Source organism: Thermobia domestica, chromosome 6 (genome assembly GCF_964235325.1).
Source record: "Thermobia domestica chromosome 6, izTheDome1.hap1.1, whole genome shotgun sequence".
Classification (NCBI taxonomy): domain Eukaryota; kingdom Metazoa; phylum Arthropoda; class Insecta; order Zygentoma; family Lepismatidae; genus Thermobia; species Thermobia domestica.
In genome coordinates, this window is record NC_137459.1 from 169,528,353 (window position 1) to 169,548,567 (window position 20,215).

At 35.6% G+C, this 20,215-nt stretch overlaps 1 protein-coding gene across 1 annotated transcript in view; it reads right to left on the bottom strand.

The window, feature by feature from the left end:
- Window positions 1–357: 357 nt before the first annotated feature.
- The window catches only part of LOC145688320 (histidine ammonia-lyase-like), a 220,458-nt gene continuing 200,600 nt past the window's right edge, over window positions 358–20,215 (bottom strand). The window contains exons 14-18 of the mRNA XM_081762365.1: window positions 19,162–19,248; window positions 18,565–18,677; window positions 15,341–15,471; window positions 9,101–9,218; window positions 358–1,137 (exon numbers count right to left, since the gene is read on the bottom strand). Coding sequence (XP_081618491.1) covers window positions 1,027–1,137; window positions 9,101–9,218; window positions 15,341–15,471; window positions 18,565–18,677; window positions 19,162–19,248 — 560 coding nt within the window. The 3' untranslated portion in view covers window positions 358–1,026. The remainder of the gene's footprint in view (window positions 1,138–9,100; window positions 9,219–15,340; window positions 15,472–18,564; window positions 18,678–19,161; window positions 19,249–20,215) is intronic.

Here is a 20,215-nt window from a genome sequence, read left to right on the forward strand (position 1 = left end):
ATATTCAGGCACAAAGATCAAAGAATATTTTGTTAAGTTCTCACTTTGAAGTTAATAAATGTGCCTTTCCTCGAAAGCGTAGAATATTAAGTGCGTACGCTTAACCAATTTACACTACAAATTTATCTACTGGTATAACACTGCTTCAGAAATTTTTGTCTTATGGTTGAAGATTATGATATTCTTTTGTTTCCTGGAGTAGGAAACTGCAAGCTTAACTTTAAATATACGATAGTACTGTATTTATTACTTGCACATTATAATTTTACCTTGAGTATTAATTACATATAGTTTCAAGGAGATTCTTTGGGTATAAAGAAATATTTCACTACTATTAACAGAAATAATAAACATGCACTGTGATGTTAATTTTATTCGTCACTTTTGGATATTATAATTAAGTAATGTGAAATGTAATTAGTTCTAAATAACATATTTTTTTTTTTAATTAAAGTTAGTTCTTGTTCTTTATCTTAAGAGCTTATGACATTTACCATAGTAATTGGAAATTTGAGTTATTTCTACGAAAGTTTGTTGAGGACAGTTGCTATTATTTAGAAAATCATGTTATGAAATATGTAAGAACTGATTTGAGCGGCTCTGGCGAACATAGTGGTATGTCACATTTTCTAACTTTGGAGTAAATTGGGAAAGAAGGTTCAACATTCCCATATAATTCAATGGAATATACCACACACACTTCACCTGCCATCTGTAGGTACATTTCCGAAACTAAACTACCTACATACTCTTCTGTGGTTCGATCACAACCCATTCTACCTAATAACTCAATTTAATCGGAAGTGGCGCCTAAGATTATGTTCGCTCGAGCCTTTCATTTATGGAAAAGACTGACTTATCTACAGTATCTGTGTAATGAATATCTTCTGTACTATACATGTAAAGTCATTCTGATTGAAATACATAATAACAACCTACTACCACCGATAAAATTAGCCTAAACACGACAGCTAAGGCAAAATAGAAATCCTGCAAAACGTAGTCACACATTATTAAGTCGTTGGATTAAAATGGTCCTTGAAGACGCCTCTTTTTGGCAGAATTCCTCACTCTAGCTCTCTCCCTCTGCCCTCCAATCATAACGGATGTCGGACTAAATACTCTTGTTTCCACCTCCTGAAATTAAGATAGATAATTTTATACATAATTATCTATTTTGTTTATTTGCGGTCAGCAACTAAAATAATGAGCAACAATGGTTTATATTCAATAGTGCTAGTGAGTAACATAAAACAGAATTAACCAATGTAATTGAGTATTAGCAATGTTCTCTTTAAATATTCAGCTCAAGTGTGTGTTAATTTTTAGCAAATTATTTTTCTTCTACTTGCACTTTTTTAGTTTTTATTTCTTAAAAAAATTCTTCAGTGTTTTATTGTTCAGTTTTACTCAGTATGCAGAAACACACACAAGATTCTTTCCAGAAGGGGGCAAAAGACCGACACACAAGCAAAGTCACGAATATACACACCTTGATGCACATCATAGTATACACACACATTACATAATTTTATTAACTACAATGAATATAGTATTAAATACTGTAGTGGGAAAGTAAGAAATTTAATATGTTTTGATACGTATCTTGAAGAACCGAACCTCTTCGCCTCTCTTGGTCCCCGATGCGGGCGCCCATGCGGCGAGAAAACGACATATTTATTTTGATTACTTTTTTTAAAATTAAAAGCTTGAATATTTACAAGAAATCTACGGTCTCGTAAGAGCTTTCAATTTAAACAAATTCTTTTTCCCAGGCTTATAACCTGGAGACTTTTTGAGACCCGAGGAAAGCACGGTATGGTATCGGGTAGAACACATGTAATTTCAAGTTAGGATTTAGGAGTTGTTAGCCTAATATTTAGATATAGACTCTACATTTTCATACAGTCCATTCTATACAGCATTAAAACCCAGTACACTGCTTTTGTGAATTGCTCTTTTTGAGCATGTAATTCCCGAGGCTTTAAACGATTAAGTACAAGTATTTTGTTGACCAATATTAAGTAGCTTACATGTACAACTTAATATACTATTATGACTAAGACAATGATTTTTGGTCGAGGGAGGGGAAATACTATATTGGTGGGTCGAAAAATGGACAAATACTGTAACAGAAGTTTAGGTGGTATAGAAATACTTACTATAAAGTAATAAAGTGAAACCTTGTCTATGGTGACCATTGAAAAGAAAATAACTTAAAACAACTGGCTATACAGAAAATAAGTGTATTTTGAAACAAGAAATTACTATATATTTAATACTGTATACATGTTTCTTACGCAACACTAAATTATCAGTAACGTATTCGTTTATAGTTTAATATCTACCAAAATGCAATAAATGTAAGAAATATGCATGTAATAAATATCTATCACAGTTCCCCATTTGCTCATTGTGATTTAGATTCTACTAGGTTCGAGGAACACGTGCCTGGGTAGAGTTTGTCGGGTGAGATATGGCCGCATTTTCATGACACAGGTACATGTGAAGTCATGCTAATAATTTGCTTACCTAATTACACAGTTTATGAGCATAATGACGGGGAATTGAAACACGAACTGAGGAAAGCCAGAGAAAAGACTGGGGAACAAGTAAGCAATGGAATTAAAATTTATGATGTATATGATAACTTTTCAAGAAGTTGTGTGAAAAGTTATTTTTCATTGAAGAGCTTCTGTGTGATAAAAATAACGTTGCTAAATTCGAATTAATCCCCCTAAGCTGAGACATTGGAAAATTATTTACAGAGGGGATTTAGATTTCTAGGCTTTCGGCATCTAAGGCCATTTAGCCCGTCACGTTTGAAGGATGACGTCCCTCGGCGAGCACACGATCCGGTGAAAGGTAAGGAAGGAAGGAAGCGGCCTGGAACCTATATGTTAGGTACCACCCCGGCATTTGCTTGATGTGAATGAGGAAAACCTCAACTCAGGATGGCTGGCCTGAAAAAGCTTTTTTACACTTTTTCGACCAAGTGCCCCCACCGGGAATCGAACCCGGGACCACTCGCACCGAAGGCGAAAATTATTTATAGATATTGCTTTATCTAAATGTTGCTGCTGCGTTTTGTTCATGCATTTTACCTATAATTAGTTTTTTTTTTTGTCAGATTTATTATTTGTCCAGTTGTTTCTTTCGTTATTTTCAGCTGTTACTCATTCAGTTTGAAAAATGAACTGAAATGGCAGGGTTATGCCACGTAAACGAATGAAAACGGTGATGATGAGAATGGATGAAATGAAAGCTTTAAGTTTTACGTCCCACGTTACACCAGCTAGGCTAAAGGAGACTATGATGATGAGAGACAGTGGAAACGAAAAGGTGGAATGAATAAAGTGGAAGGAAACGGAAGAACCCCGAAAAGACCCACGAACATGGTGTTTGTCCACCACGAGGCTCCCTTGGTGCGAGCTGGGATCAAACCAAGGACCCCATGCACCAGAGGTGAACGCTCTACCACTGAGCCACAGTGACCCGGAGAATGAATGAAATGGTGAAATGAAGAATGTGGGAAAAAGAGAAACCCGAGAACACGCAAGGTACATTGTGTTTATTCACCACGAAGTCCATTTGGCTCGAGCTGCGATCAAACCACAGACCCCACGCACCAATGGTGAAAGCTCTTAACACTAAGCTACTGCACTCCTCCTCATTCCATTTGAGAGGAGTGTTATCATTCTATTTTTCAACTAGTGTTCTATACAGTTCAGTTTGTTTTTACTTTCGAATAACGATATCGCAAAACAACATATGGTATCTGTTTATATTTCATAAATAACCCGACAATATGGTATGATCCATTTGTTCTGAAGAAATCGCCACAGATAGTTGATCATTAAGGGTGAGTTCTTCTTGGATGTTTTTTTTAAACGACTCTGGTAATTATGTTTATATTTCACAAATAAATATTGCATTAATATACTGATAATATGGCACAGCTAATTTGTCCTGAAAAATTCCCAACAGGTAGTTTATCCTGGAGGTGGACGATTTTCTCAAAAACGACTCAGCCGATTTTGAGGAACCACTTAGGGCACTAAATTTTGTACACAGGTAGATCACCACATCTAACTGCTTTCGAAGCCGTTATTTTGATTTTTGACTTGGGAGGGGGAGATTGGCGCGGGTCAAAAGGTATGGATAAAAGGAGAGGATAAATACCTGTCATGACGGATATTAGTGTCAAATTCATAGTTTTCGGGGTCACTGAGATGAATAGCGACACCCCCGATGCAGTTCAAGGTCAAGTTTATTTTTAGCCCTCATTGTCATGGAGGGAGTCATAAAATAACACCAAATGTCTAATCCATAGTTTTCGGTATCGATAAGCTGATAGGTGACCACCCAATGACATTTAAGTCCAAGTTTGGGCAAGAGGGGACATGTTAGCTGAACCGGGAATTGACAAAAACATCAGCGAACGTGTTGTTATTCGTTATTGATTTTTCGCTCATATTGCAAGGGACAATACTGAAGGGGCTGTTCTTCATTATTTATTAGACTACCAATAACCAAATTTGGTCAGCATGCAGAGGACCAATAATTAAAAATTTCTTCGTTTTGGGGACCGATAGTCGAACTGGAAGAGGTAGAAATTAACCATTTTTGGTTTCAACGTTGATCTTTGTGTAGCAAACACGATAAGTGACGGAGATGTGTGGTTTTCTGCAATGATTAAGCGTCCCAAAATATATTACATCTCCACCCTTAATTTTCTTCTAAAACTGGAAGTGGTTGAAATTTATTACAACTTTCTGTTTCAATATTTACCTACATAGAACAAGAACAATAACTGATAGGGAGAAACAGTTTTTTTGGGGGGGCGGGAATCGATTTAGGGCTCTAAAAATAGGTGTCATTTTCTATTTCAACCCTCTATTCAAATCGAAAGTGATACAAATCAACGATTCCCGCTTCTAATATTGGTCGACATAGAACAAAAACCGTAATAGATAGCAAGAAGAGTTTACTGTAATCGATTAAGCGTCCCAACAATATATTTCATTGCCACTCTAATCTCCCTATTAAAATCGGAAGTTGCAAAAATTCACTATTTCCAGTTTTAGCGTTGGTCGCTATAGAGTAAAACTGGTAGCAGATAGAAGTTGTTTCCTGCAATCGATTAAATTTCGGAAACGAAGCGGCATCGGACCCATGTTTATAGGAACACTTTAACTTATTTGGATGTCCGCAATCACTTCGTCATTTTTGGCCATGCATTTATGTTATACCCTGTATATTAACTAAGAATAATTTTAGTTGGACCGTACGGATACGGACAGTGCTTAAACTTTAAAATAATAAAATTATTATTTTTATAAAATACACAAAACAGAAATTTGTTTAGCGAACCACTTTGAGTGCCTAATGCTTTTCTGGTCTTGGCTCCAGTTTTTAACTTTACTACATTAGAAAAATAAACCTTTTTGTGTAATTTTTAAATCCCTTCATGTGGACTGGAGTGTAAAAATACACCATCTCGGCAAGCACGTAGGAAAGGAAACATACATTCTGTCAAGAAAGTACCGTGAATTGGTCGATAAAACACAAAATATGCACTATTCATCAAAATTTGTTGTATCACCTTCAAAGTAGGCCCCTTCTGAAATAATACATTTATACCAACGAATAATCAATCATTAAAACATTTTTGAAATGCATTTTCCGGAATCGACTTCAGTACTCGCCGCGATTTCTCTTTGATGTCTTCTATAGACTGAAAACGGGTCCTCGAAGTAATAATTTGAGTTTTGAAAAAAGAAAAATGACGGCTGGAACCAGATCAGGGGAATACGGTGGTTGTTCGAGAAAATTTGTTGAGTTTTCGGCCAGAATGGTGCGTCGGCACTAGTCGAGTGGCAACACGTTTCATGCCTAAACAATCGCTTAAAATGGTACGAATTAATTCGTGAGACACACAAGTTTCAGCGGCTGTCTTTCTCAGACTTAAACGTCGATTTTCAGTCATCATTTCCTTTGCTTTAGCCATGTTAAGTTCAGTTGAAGACGTTAATGGTTGACCAGAGCAACGCAAATCTTCCACCACGTCTCGACCGCTTTTGAATGCAGTGTACCACTCATATGCACTGTTTTTGATAAGTCAATTCACCATAAGCCTTAGGTAACATTTTCAGCGCTTCGGGACACGTAATTCCATTTGCAATGCGAAATCTCGGACAGATTCTTTGTTCGATAGTTTTATCCATTATAAAAATTGCCCACACATACTTGCGATGAACTGACAAATGGGGCACTATAGACAAACTAACTGATAGATTGCGCTCAAACTCCGCGTGAGCATAGAGCATACAGGGAGTGTACTAACGTAGCGACAAGAAGAATTTCGACCGTCCCTTTTATTGGGCTTTGCAAATGTACAATTCCCGGTACTTTCTTGACAGAATGTATAAAACTATACGACAGAAAATGCATTTAATTATGACTAAAAGGTAGAAGATTAAAATAAAAAAAATACATGTTTAAAAACATGTCTTCCATTTAAAAAATTAAATATCGTATTGAAAAGTAAAAAAATAATACAAATCATAATGAAATTTTAAAAAAAATAATTCTGTCGTCAAGAAAATTACTTTTAAAAAGCTATTTATGCATGACTAAAAAGGAAAACATGAGAATTGCTCTCATATATAATCAATTTATAAAATTTTCAATAATAATGTTATATTATATGTAACTATACCTTAATTTATATCTGTAATAAAAAGAAATGTTATACATGATACTGTTATGCAGTATATTAATTGAAGATGTGTATCTAAAAAAGCTATTTTATACAGGGTGAGGCAAAAGCCTGGATACACTCCTATAAAAGTCGAACAATGTGAAGAATCATAATGTTGTTTGGTATGGGGTGCCTATAGGTGAGGGCGCAACTTATAGGAGCTATGGCGACAGCTACGGCCATCTTAAAATCCGCCATCTTGGACTTGGATTACGTTTTTTAAATGGGAAGGAGGTCATATCGCATATAATTTTACACTTCCTTTTTTTTATTTTTTAAGGAATACACATGTGCAATCCATTTTGCGATATCTATTTGTGTAGGAGTTATGACCTGTTAAAGTTTGGGACACTTGTCAGAGTTGGCATTACAGCATATGCTCAATATGACCTCCATTGCGCTGGATACACAATCGGAGTCCTTTTTGCCAGTTCTGCTTCACACGTCGCAGGGTGTGTGTGTCAACACAGGCACACACCTCCTCAATACGCCGGCAGAGATGGGCTACATTGTTGATTTTTACCTCATACGCAATTGATTTCAAATGACCCCACAGATAAAAGCCAAGAGGTGTTACCTAGTGACCTGGAAACTATCCATCCAGAAACTGTCTGACCTCAGTAGCATAGTGGGGAGGTGCACGGCCCTATTGGAAGGAAGTTGGAAAATCACCCTGCGGATTCAGCAACGTTGGAAACACCTAATCACGGAGCATGTTATACCTCTCCCCATACAAGATTCCATCAATAAACGACGGACTCACGATTCTTGTGTACCAAATCTCACACTAAACCATCACTTTTCCACCACCAGCACCTTTACAGGGATCCACCCACGAGGGGTTTGCATCTGACCAGTAACGGTGATTCTGTTTGTTTACCTCGCCTTGCACATAAAACTTAGCTTCGTCACTGAAATCCACCTCGTATGAAGTTTGGATTACTGTGATACTGATCCAGAGCCCATTCTGCAAACTTTAACTACCGATCAGGGTCATCCCCCGAGACATGATGTTGCAACTGAACTTGTACGGGTGCCATTGGTGTGTGTGCAACACCCGCAGGACTGAACGCTGACTGACATCGGATATTGCTGATAACCGGTGCGTGTTGCGATGTGAACTTTTCACAACGATGTAACAATCGCTGTTGCTATCTCCTCGTCGGTGGCTGTTCTTGAACGTCCACTAAACGGCTTGTCCGCCACAGAACCTGTTACACGAAATTTTACAATGATTTATTTATTTTGTCATATGTGAAATATTTCTCTCAGGATGCCGGGCATTGAAGTCAGCAGCAATCACTCTGGCACTTCGTCCACCACTCATTAACACAATTTCAATGTGTTCCTCCTGTATAAGTGCCATTGTGGATCACCTGCAACGATAAAGAAAATTGATTATCTCCTTGCAATTTTAAAGTTTAACTCCTACTCAAATAAAGGTATCGCAAAATGGATTGCACAGATGTATTCCTCAGGAAAAGACAGTTTAAAATTTTATGTGACATGACCCTCTTCCCATTTAAAAAACGTAACCCAAATCCAAGATGGCCTCCGCTGTCGCCATAGCTCCTGCGAGTTTCACCTTCACTTGTAGACACCCCATACCAAACGACATGATTCCTCACACCGTTCGACTTTTACAAATATACGGCTGTATCCAGACTTTTGCCTCATCCTCTATATAAAAAATAAAATAAGTTCAATAATATAATAGTGCGTTATATAACAATATATTAACATTACATATTTCATATGTTACGAATTATATATTTATGAATTATTTCATATTAGAGTTACAATATATTATAATATTGTGTACATATTATATACTAATAATTAAAAAAAATACAACTATATTATAGTATTACATGAGTATTCAAAATTTTATAAATTGCTTGTATATGAAAGTGCTACGCATTTTTTTAGTCATGCATAAATAGTTTTTTATGAGTCAAAAAAATTCTTGACAACTGAATTATCTTTTACTTTCGATTACAATTTGTAATATATATATATATATTACTTTTTAGTACGATTCGTTTGATATTTTAAAGAAAAACCCATTTTTAAACATGCCATTTTATTTTATTTTATTTTATTTTCTTGAAAAAAGTTACTTTAACTTCTTATTTTCTTTTAAGCAACAAAGTTACTTATTACTTTCTATTTATGCATAATTTTATTATGCAGTTGAAGAAAGATATACTAATAAAGTTTCCACGATTTAATAACATTTAAACTTAAGTGATATACAATAATAATAATAATAATAATAATAATAATAATAATAATAATAATCAACTCTTGATAATTACACTTGAAAAGAAGTCTTACCTGTTCCTTATGATAATGTTCAACATGATGTTTAACAGCGTTCCATATTTTGTCTTCGCGAAGTAGTGTTGTGACAGCATCGATATCTGGTGCCATAAAACGATCTCTATCCCAAGGTCTGAAAGATAAAGTTATTTTAGTTGAAAGTACAGCTCAGTTACATAAAAGCTAACAATAATTATATTTTATCTACATAGAACATTTAAAATACTACAAAAACATACACACAATTTTCAATATTGCCTTGAAATTAAAACTCACATTAATTTTAAAATCTATATTGTATTTCTAAAATCCTATGTTTAAAACACATTACAAACATTCATTCAACAACTAAACATTTCTTTTCCATAACATAACCTCACGTACATTCCTTTGCTAGTATCGCCCAAAACAAAGAGGGTGCCAGTTTGAAAAAAATGAAATCTTTCAGTTTAACGCTCCACGATTATGCTCTTTACGTTAAGGGAGACTTATGAATGATGATGGAAGCCTTGGTGGAATGAGAATGTGGGAAAAATGAGAGTTCTCCGAAGAAACCCCCGGACACAAATAGTGTCAGTTTGGAAACGAATGTTGGTCTGTATTTATGAACTTCTGTGTTTACCTACTACTTATAGAAAGGGAGAGCACAGTGGACGAATGATAGAGTGCTCATTCTGGTGTGAAGAGTCACTAGTTCGATCGCAGGACATATGAGCTTGCCGTGGTATTCGTCGTTTTTCTCGGGGATTTCCCGTTTCTTTCTACATTCTCATTCTACTAATCAAGCATTTCTTTCAGTCTACAGGCCATAACAATAGAACCTAAAACTAGAACTTTCATCTCATATTGCTTGTAGCAAAGTAACACCTATATACATCGTGGAATTTGAACAAAATCCACAGTACAGAATAATGGAAGTGCTACTGGCGTCCAAGAGAGCAAGCTGGTCATTGTGTGCATACACAATGCATGCTGCTAGTAGTTTGAAAGTCGTCAGACGAGACGGCTATCGTAATTATATGTATGAACAGTATGGATCTTCTTTAGTTCAACTGAGTCAGAAAAAGAAATGGAGTGCCTTGGCTCGGGAGCAATGACCTAAGGTTAAGCACGAGAGCCCCCTCTGAAATTTGGCATCGTCATGTTGGTCCACACCTCAAAATATGGAAGCGGCGCATAGGAAAACTTTATAAATTTTGGAAATTACCTAAACTAAAAATGTTGTGTGGTAGTGTAAGATATATACGTATATCTTAAATGTCAATGTGCCTCTTTAAATTTTGTTGGTCCACCTCGTTCCCTTCTGTGCGTAAAAAGTTGCTGAATATTTAAATTTAGTAGATTTGTGACCTATATGACCTCTTTCATGAGTATTTATTACCTTGTATGGTAATATGGATAAATACAGAGTCTATTCTCTTTCATAAGACATGTGCAAATTGACATACCCCTTTTACATTTTGGGAGGGGTACATTGAACCATCCATTAAATTTGGAAATACTCAAAAAAAAAAGTGATAAGTATTCTCAGAAACTCGAATATATGTATATATTTATATACATTTCGTTAACCCTGCATGTTCCATGTTATGGATAAAAAGTTGTTAAAATTATACGTAATCAATACGTATTACCACGTGATAGGTTATTGATCTAATTTATCTTCTACACTCTCTTCTTGCATTATATGGTTGTATGTATAAGTACAGAAGTCCATTCACTTTCATCGGATATGGGTACGTTGATACGCACTTCTAATTTTCGAGAGAGATGTACTTGCGTTATCTCCTTATGTTTGGATTTTTTTAAAAAAAATAAAAATCAATTATTGTTCTGTAGATCTTAGGTATAAACTTATATAAATTTGAGTAGTCGAACTTGCCGCTTTCCATAGGTAAAAAATTGCCAAAAATCGATTTTTTTCTTTCTAATTTTAGAACAACCATACAACTATTTGACACCTGATCATCGCCGAGAACGTTTGAGACGGTTCAAGAGAGACTGCACAGATGAAGCTAATGGAGCGTGTAATTTTTAGTGATAAGAATCGTTTTTCTCCCGGAAACAGTTAAGGGAGTATACGTGTTCGTTGACGTACAGGCGAGCAGGGAAACACAACATGTGTTCGCAATCACCATGCAGGATCAATATCTAACATATATCACTCGCCTCTGGTCTTTACTCAGAGAAGTACTGCAGCATACATTCGTGACGTTGTCAATCCTGTGCTCAGACCTACTTTGAACAATTTGCAGGACTGGACTCCATCTTGAGGATGATAATGTGCATTCCCATACCGCTAGAGTAACCCAGTATCATCTACTTGGTATACGATTTCTAGTCTCGCTTGCATGGTGTTCGGACCTAAGCCTAAGCACGTATGTTGACAGTGGACGGAGTCTCTCCGCCAATTCGAGCTTCGGCGACAACCATCTCCTAGCTGCACCAAGATCTACAGCGAGCGTGGATTCCATATCCCAAACAGATAATCATCTGTAAGACCAATTATATGCCATAACAGCTGTCCTTATGGCCACTCTTCTATTACACTTGATCTTATGGTTAATAATGTATGTTTCTGAACACCGTATACATGATCTTCAATTTCTTCTTCTGTACTAAGTTTGGACCAGATCCGTGAAATCCTAATGGGCGTTCTTAAATGCGTTCCCGTCAGTGTATACCTAACTCTCGTTTTCTCTTTTTAGTTTAACGTCCCACAATTATGTCCTTTAGGCTAAAGAAGACAGATAATTAATGAAAGTGAATGTTTGTGAAATTGAATTTTCGTGTTCTCCCATTTGGAATCGAACCCGGGACAACGTACACCAATCTGACTGTCTAGTTGGTAGCTGTATTCTACGAAGGAAAGGGAAATTACCTCTTTTCGTGAACTATTTTAACATTATGATGCCTTTTTTAATGAAAAATGTGGACGTAAACTAGTTTTATGGATAAGGATATGAATTAGTTAATACATCCGTTTCCAAATTACGCTTCTTGAATCTCTTGCCAACAACAATTTACGCTTCTCCTCTAAACAAGTCGTTTACAATCTATGTCTCTTAGAACTTTCTTTTGTTGTTATTTTCGAAGTAAGGATTCATTTTACACACGTACTATGAGGAATTGAATCACTATCAAGCAAACCAATAGTTGAAGACAAAAAAGGGCAACAAAAATATTTTCTACATTTACAGAATTTCTTATCTACAGAGGGAGCGGTGGCTCAGTGGTAGAGCGTTCACCTCCGGTGCTTGGGGTCCTTGGCTCGATCCCAGCTCGCGCCGTGTGGACTTTGTGGGGGACAAACACCATGCTAGTGGGTTTTCTCGGGGTTCTCCCGTTTCCTCCCACTTTCTTCATTCCACCATTTTCACTCATCTCTCATCATCACCGTCTCCTTTGGCATAACCGTGGGACGTAAGATTTCATTTTTTTCTTATCTACATATGGTCAAAAGCAGTCTTACAAGCTTTGTAATTAATTCTCACGAAGACAGTTCGTCAGATAAAATTTATAATAATAGTATTATACTAAGGAACTCATATATATATATATATATATATATATATATATATATATATATATATATATATATATATATATATTACTTAGATTTCAAACTATACAACAAATCTGAACAAGTTTATTATCATTATTATTATTATTATTATTACAGAAGGTTAAGTCGCATTTATTTGTCTAATACTCAACCCCCAACCATGCGCACAGTATCGATCGCACCAGATTGTTTGAAGGTCAACACACAGTTTCTGTGTTTAAAACTCAAAAACAGTCAAAGAAAATGATTGCATCAAAGGATCGACTATTATCAAGAACACAAACGATCTAAAAATCAAGTGGATTCAGCTATTAACTCATACCCAAGGGATGTCGAGTGCGACCATGTAGAGTCGACCATGTCGAGTGCGACCATGTGACTACATGTTACTCTGCAAGAAAAACTAAATCTTCGGAAAGTAGGGGAGAATGGGGGAATGGCGGTCACCTAAGCAAAAATCTTTATAGTCTAGCTCGTAAAGCACGAAAAGTTTCCCCGATAAGTCGATCCTATAGGCAATTCTGTCTAGTTTATGTGGCCAATTTCAAAATACACCTCTTATTTCATTACCAAGCTAAAAACTAAAATATGAACATACTCAATTGACTGTTATTTCCCACACGGTTGGGTAATGGCAGTCAGGGGTTTCCCCATGCTTTACATGTGAAAAAAAAAACTTCAACACCATTAAGATTTCAAATTTATTCATTAACTTTAGAATAGTTGGGTATCTACAGGGACAGATAATAAACCGCAGTTTCGCGTAAAGAATATTTGAAAGACTACTTATTCATTCAAGTTACATATATTTTTAGTCAACACCTTAATAAATTTGAAATATAAATCTATTGGTATTGCCAAAACAAAAAAATCAAATGAATATGCCTGGGTCCAGTGGAAGTTCCTTTTTTAACTTCATAATCTCTGGCCTCTGAGTTAGATTACACTTGAAGAGCTTTGTTTGGAGGTTGACTGTTAAGACTTGTTTATTATCGTTTATTTTAATATCGGGGAGCCCCGGTCACTGACTGCCATTACCGCATCCGTTTCACCTGGGCTACCCAAAACGCATGTTTTGAGTAAAACACGGTCAACACCAACAAACAAACAAATGAATGCATTAATTTATAGATTGCTTTAGAACTACGTAAGCATAGTGTCTACCTAAAAAGTCACTTAATAAAATTATCAAATGGAATAGTATTTACAGTGTCGAATATTTTGTCTAATATTACATCAAACGCAGCAAAAAAAAAAAGTCTTCATTTAATACCTATCACTCCTACAATGGCGTTGCGCTCAAAATTAGTTTATCTGGGAGCTGCTAGTAAGGCGCCATCATCTGCTTCTATTTACGACAAGTTTTTCACGCTATATCGCCCTGACCGGGGCTACCCCTCTCTCCTCTATTCAAGTGCTGGGAACATTATGTAAGTGAGGCCTAATGTTGGGAATGAAAAATCAACTGAAGACGCATCAGCAAGTGACAAATAGAATTCGTCGCTGCGGTGAACAAAGCTTGGATTTATATATCTGCTTGTGGTATTATTTGCGCCATAACTTACACCTCGGCCGACCAAAAATCCTGTCCAAAATTAGTCATTGGAAGGAAACTTTCTCGAAAGAATTTAGGTCGTCGCGGGATACTGCTCCTACAGAGGTTTACTATTTGTTATGTGTCTAAAAACTATAAAATTGATTCTGCATACTATTAGCAACACATACTGACACGTATTTATGCAGAATACTTGCCTCCTCTGTATGGAAATGCACTTCACACCATGACAAGGCCTCAGCACATGCATCTTATTCTACTTACAGATTTCTACAACGAATAGAGACAATCAGCGCATCAAGGCTACTCCATTTGAAAACTCACCGGTGAAATGACAGGATTCAAGCCGTATGAATTTTTGCGAGTTTGATCTTTTGAAAACACCACTTTTCTCCCGTCGTATCACCACTCTTCAGAGCCTATGGGAAGGCTTTAAAGAGGAATGGCAGAAATTCCTCCTCCTGTACTTCGTAAAGCCTTCTACAACGGAAGATGCCATGCAGAGCCATGGAGTCATATTGAGGCCAAAAGACGACAGCACCTTCGTTTTCCTAACGTACTTGAGTTCAAATTTGGGCTCAAATACGCGACTCACCTTCTGTAAAATAACTGTACGAACCCAACATTTTAAATTTATATTTGGTGGATGATCAACAGTACGATACAAAACTTAAAGATGGACACAATATCAACCACGCTTATTGTCACGTGAACAATTTCAACACTGTAAAAATTTGTTTTAACAATTCCATTTTATATTAGCTTCTACCTACCATGTGACTTCCAAACAGAAAAGTTAATAGAAATGTGCATTATGTCCATGACAGTATTGAGGCAATATTAAGTAAGACTTTACGTAGTGTGTACATGTGGTATTTTCCTTCAAGTTTTTAGACGAATTCAGATAACCTTGCTTTATATTGCATACATCAATCCTTATTTCAATATTGCACCCATCGAAAAACACTAACATAGATAACTAAAATTCAACTACTTAGTCAAACCTAATTATAAATTAAATTATATTCTAATAACAGTACGTTAAAAGTAATTCAAACTGTCTTAAGCTTTCTTCACTGGAATAGTTTTCGAAACACAATAGAAAGAGCAAAAACAAATTAGAGGGAAATCTTACCTAACTTTTGACCGTACTACGTTGTAAACTTCCTCAAGGGGTACTGTGGTCTTGAGAGGTCGCAGAAACTCAATAGCTTGACATGCAGCTAGAAGCTCGATTGCAATAACCCTTTCCACGTTTTCGACAACCTGAAAACATTGAAAATGATGTCAACCATTTTGTGTCCTCACTAGAGTTGTAAAGGCCTCGAAAAAAGCCGGAAATTATGGTGGGAAAAATTGAAATTTTAGAATATTTTACTACACTATGCTTTTAAAACGAAAACTATTTTAAATTTACTAGTTCACAGTTAAGATCACAGTTAAGTTACGTTTCTTGTATTAGAATAGGGAAATTTTGTGGCAACAAATATATTTGTACCAGTCCTTTAAAGCACCGTGATAGAATGGAGTTATTGCTACAAAAGATCCTAAAATATAATCCTAGTTAGATTAATTAATATAGACGCACTTAAATTATCTTAAGTAATCTTATAAAGTTACGGTTTTATGGCAGGGAAGTGTTAAAATAACAGGGCTAGAAAAATTTTAGTTAATACCGGTATGTCAAAATCAAATATATATTTTATGGAGATACGTATCTTTCTTGTGCTGTGTAAAATTTCCGGAAATTTTGAACCCATTAGAAAAAATCTTTTGTTGAGAAATATTGGCAAAACCTGGAAAATATAATTAAAAACTATTTCTTCGCCTGATACTAATCTTATTTGCTGTAACGTGTCTGCAGCATATATGTATACAACGTATTTCGCTAGCAGGAACAATACTTAAGGCAACAGCTTTTAATTTTACTTTTTAGTTTTCTGATTTCTGATAAAAATCCCTCTTTATTATTTGTAATTATATTTTTCGAACAACTCAAAAAGAGATATCTTATTTACATATACACACATATACCACACAAGTTTGTAAATTTGAGCAGCGACAAATTAAAGAATTTAATAGAAAAATATGAGAAATTTCCGTTCTTTATTATTATAGTACTCGCGCCGAGTCGTGAAGATTGACCTAGATTTATCGATTTCACTACCCAATAGAACGTGAGGGTGTGTTCCGGTCGTCAACCCCCATCCATCAAATTTTGTCAGTGTCTTCTCTCGCGCTACACGGAAAACATCTCCTGAGAGTACAGTGTTGTCGGATTCACTGTAATTCGCCTAGCCCAATCATTAGGCAAAGTTTTGTCACTCTTGAATTACGACAACATTTAGGCTCCTTGGTGTCTTTCTTTCTATACTATGAAAAATTTACACAAGGCTTTGCATATATTGTCTCAAGCAACATGGGCCAGTAATGTGCAAAAATCAGTGCTTACTCCTGTGAAGAAACTAATATATTTAGGTATTTGGGTAGATATTATTCGGTCTTGTCCTGTACTTTTGCTTGTACGCTCTCAAAGTGCACGTCAGGTATTAGCAGGCCATGTGGTTTTGCGTTCTTTGTAACCAACCTTACCTATCCCATAGCTTTCGCTACGCTTCAAAAGAAACACTTACAGTTTGTTTGTAAAGTCTTGTTAACAGTCACTTCACGACCACAATCTATTTGGCAAACTAGAGAATTTGTGCATGAGTGTTATGTAGACGCCACTCCTACTTCTATAGCAGTGGTTGATAGAAGAGATACAATTGTTTTTCAATGGACAAATATTCCAGAACTGCCAATTTTTGTGACTGAATTCTTAGCAGCGGCATTTGCAGCATTGTTATATTATCCTAATAATGTAACCATCCATTCTGACAACATGGCAGTAGTGTATTGCTTTAACAGAAAAATATGTAGAGTATTTTACTTGTTACCTATAGCTCATATTGCGTATTTGTTAAACAATTATCAAATTGTACGGTAAGGGACACTTCTGAATGGTACACCCATATGGAAATTTACGGCAAAAGTGTACCATTCAGAAGTGTCCCTTACATGTTGTGACGAAAGAAAATAAAGCAGGTGGGGCCTCACGAGCTCTAGGCTCCATCCTGCGACTAAATGCAACTACTTTGGGAAGATTCATCGTCTCAAAAATAGGTTCATCTTTACTGAAACGAAAAATGGTACATCTGTCAATTTCGATTTCATTATTAGTTCCCTATAGTTTGAACCCTACCGTAGTTTCAGAATGGGAATAGAAACTCGTTTATTTTTAAGTACATTCCTCTCTCTTTTGTTGTTTATGAGAAAAAAAAAAACATTTTTCATAATCTTAGGCTTGCTGTTTGATTTTGATATTATACTGATAGAGTTGCCAGAGCAGAATATGCAGAAAATTGATTTCGTTGGATACTTCAATTTTCGTAATCATTTTCAATTACATAAGCAGCTGAAGAACATACATTCGTCTCCTTATAATATTTATCTGTACCCTTGATAATAATGATTTTTCTTTCTTTTCCTTTTCTTGCTAAAATTCGTGCAATGTGACTTATGCTCTTTCAAAACATGAGGTTAGTACCTAATGCATATGCTCAATCTATGGCCTACAAGATTTGAAATTACATATAACTTTCTGCAAAAAAAGATCAGAATCATAGGTGTCCGAACTCATGAGGTCGGAGCTTATAAGCTCAGAAATCACGCTGATTTGTCTCCAATTTCACAAAGTGAGCGTCTAGTTGAGTGTGTGAAGTTCCATATCGCAAGATTCATGTGTGAGATCGAGTGAGCGTTATGTCGACATGTCAATGAAATCGAGTGAGCGTGAGGGAAGATTAAAGTGAGCACCCCTGGTCAAGCGTATACCACTGCCTTAAACACATTCCTAATTTATTTAAAAATACTCAAATTCAATATCGGTAAAATAACAAGAAGATATCTTGCTTTCGGACTCAAATTATATAACTTACACCTTTTTTCCATATAGAAGGAACTAATTTCTAGAATTTTCTTGTTTTTTGAAATACCTATTCTACTAAGCAATGGTTTACAAAACTCTGCATCAAACTTAAATCTTCGTTTCTCTACGACTAGATTTCCGTTATTTGTCTACCTACGTTGAAATTACATTCAGCTGTCCAATTCATAATTCACCTTCGTTTAAAATCTTATTATATACTCCCCTCTTCCTCGTTTTAAAACATTTAATGTTGAATACTCAAGTCAAAAGTAAAGGAACTATTTGAGAAACTTTTACAGATTTGTTTAATATAATGCATAATAAACTTGTGTATTAAAAATCTTGATAATCTTTCGTTATATGATTACATTTCAACAGGCTATGAAAATTACCTGAAGAGATTTTCTAGCAGAAAAGCATCCCATCGAAACGTGATCTTCGGTTCCTGCGCTTGTACTGAGAGAGTCCACCGAAGCAGGATGACAAAGCACTTTGCTTTCGGATACTGCAAAGAAAAAAGGACGATACCAAAATCGAGAAACTGATGATTTGATATCTCGCTATTTGAAAAATTTTGATTTATTTATGTATTGTATTGTAATTATTTCTTTTATTTCTGTAATTGGAAAATCATTTGATTTAATTCTAAGAAAGACCAAATTAAATCGTATTATTTTATGTATTTATTCCTTGGTATATTTTAGAATTATTTTATCTGTTCAATTTACATGCCGTTTTTCTTCCTACATAATATTGATATATTACAGTCCTGGATTTTCTTGAACAATTTACTCTTTTTCAAATATAAAATCCGATAACTTGTAACATTGTATACATTTTAAATATTCTTTTTAGTAGTTTTAATAATCAATTTGAAGATTTGTAAAACAGTAGCTGTACCTACAAGTAAAAATTTACATATTAGACGTAAAAGTAAAATTTTAGATTGTTTCGGAAAACTTTAGATGCTTTCCTGAGATTGAACTTACCAAGAGAAGCAGCTGTGCAATGAGCTAACATAAATCCTGAGTTTAAGCCTCCTTCCTTGACTAAGAACGCTGGCAACTCACTGAGTGCTGAAAGAATTTGTACATATTACTATAGAAATGTAAATTGTTGATCTTATGAGGAAGCAATGAGGAAATAAGAGTTTCAGGTAATTTAGCATACTCGTAATATATAAGATAGCTCCATTTGCATTTACTACACGAATGGGGTATAGGAGTATGGTGGATGCCTTTATATATCCTATTTTAATAACATTCATTTTGTTATTACAGCCATTGTAGACTTACTTACTTCTAAGTTAGAATAAAGTTTGTCAATGTAAATGAAATCAAAAGAAAACTGACGGACATTAACAATGTTAAGACCGACAAAAAGATACAGAAATCATAAACGTGACAGACAATTTAATACACAAATATACTTACCATTTTGTACGATGTGTGACATAGCTGAGAAAAGTGGTGTACGCAGAATGTCTTCAATGGGTGTACTCGACATACTGTGTATACTGTAGAAGGTTTCGGGTTTAACCCCCTTCAGCGAGATATTATGAAAAAAATAAACATTATACTGTATATATTACCCGGAACCTCCTTGCGTATGCCATTGGGTGTGAAAGCTTTGCAAAAAATCCAGAGGCAGCGTATGTCTACCATGGGTGCATATAACGGCTGCAACACAAGTCAGAAAGGATGAGACCATGTCCTCCTGGGATATGGCAACCCATGTTTGGCATGGTGCTGAAGCTCATCAACTGTAATTGGGATAGGCCTCTGTTGTGCGGGGCACAGTATTATTGGATTTACTACAGTGTAAACGATCTCAAGTAATCCCTGCGTTTGGAAATTGATCCAGGAAAAGACATCTTGCATTTTTTTGGTAAATGACTATACTGCGGGTCAAGGAACACCTCTCAATAATTTTTGTTTGCACTTTTACTTTGGTCTTACTGACACGCCCTCTGTTTATTTATAAACACTCATATGGGGCGTTTACACTTAGTCGATTTGCGTTCGATTCAGTTGAATTGACGTC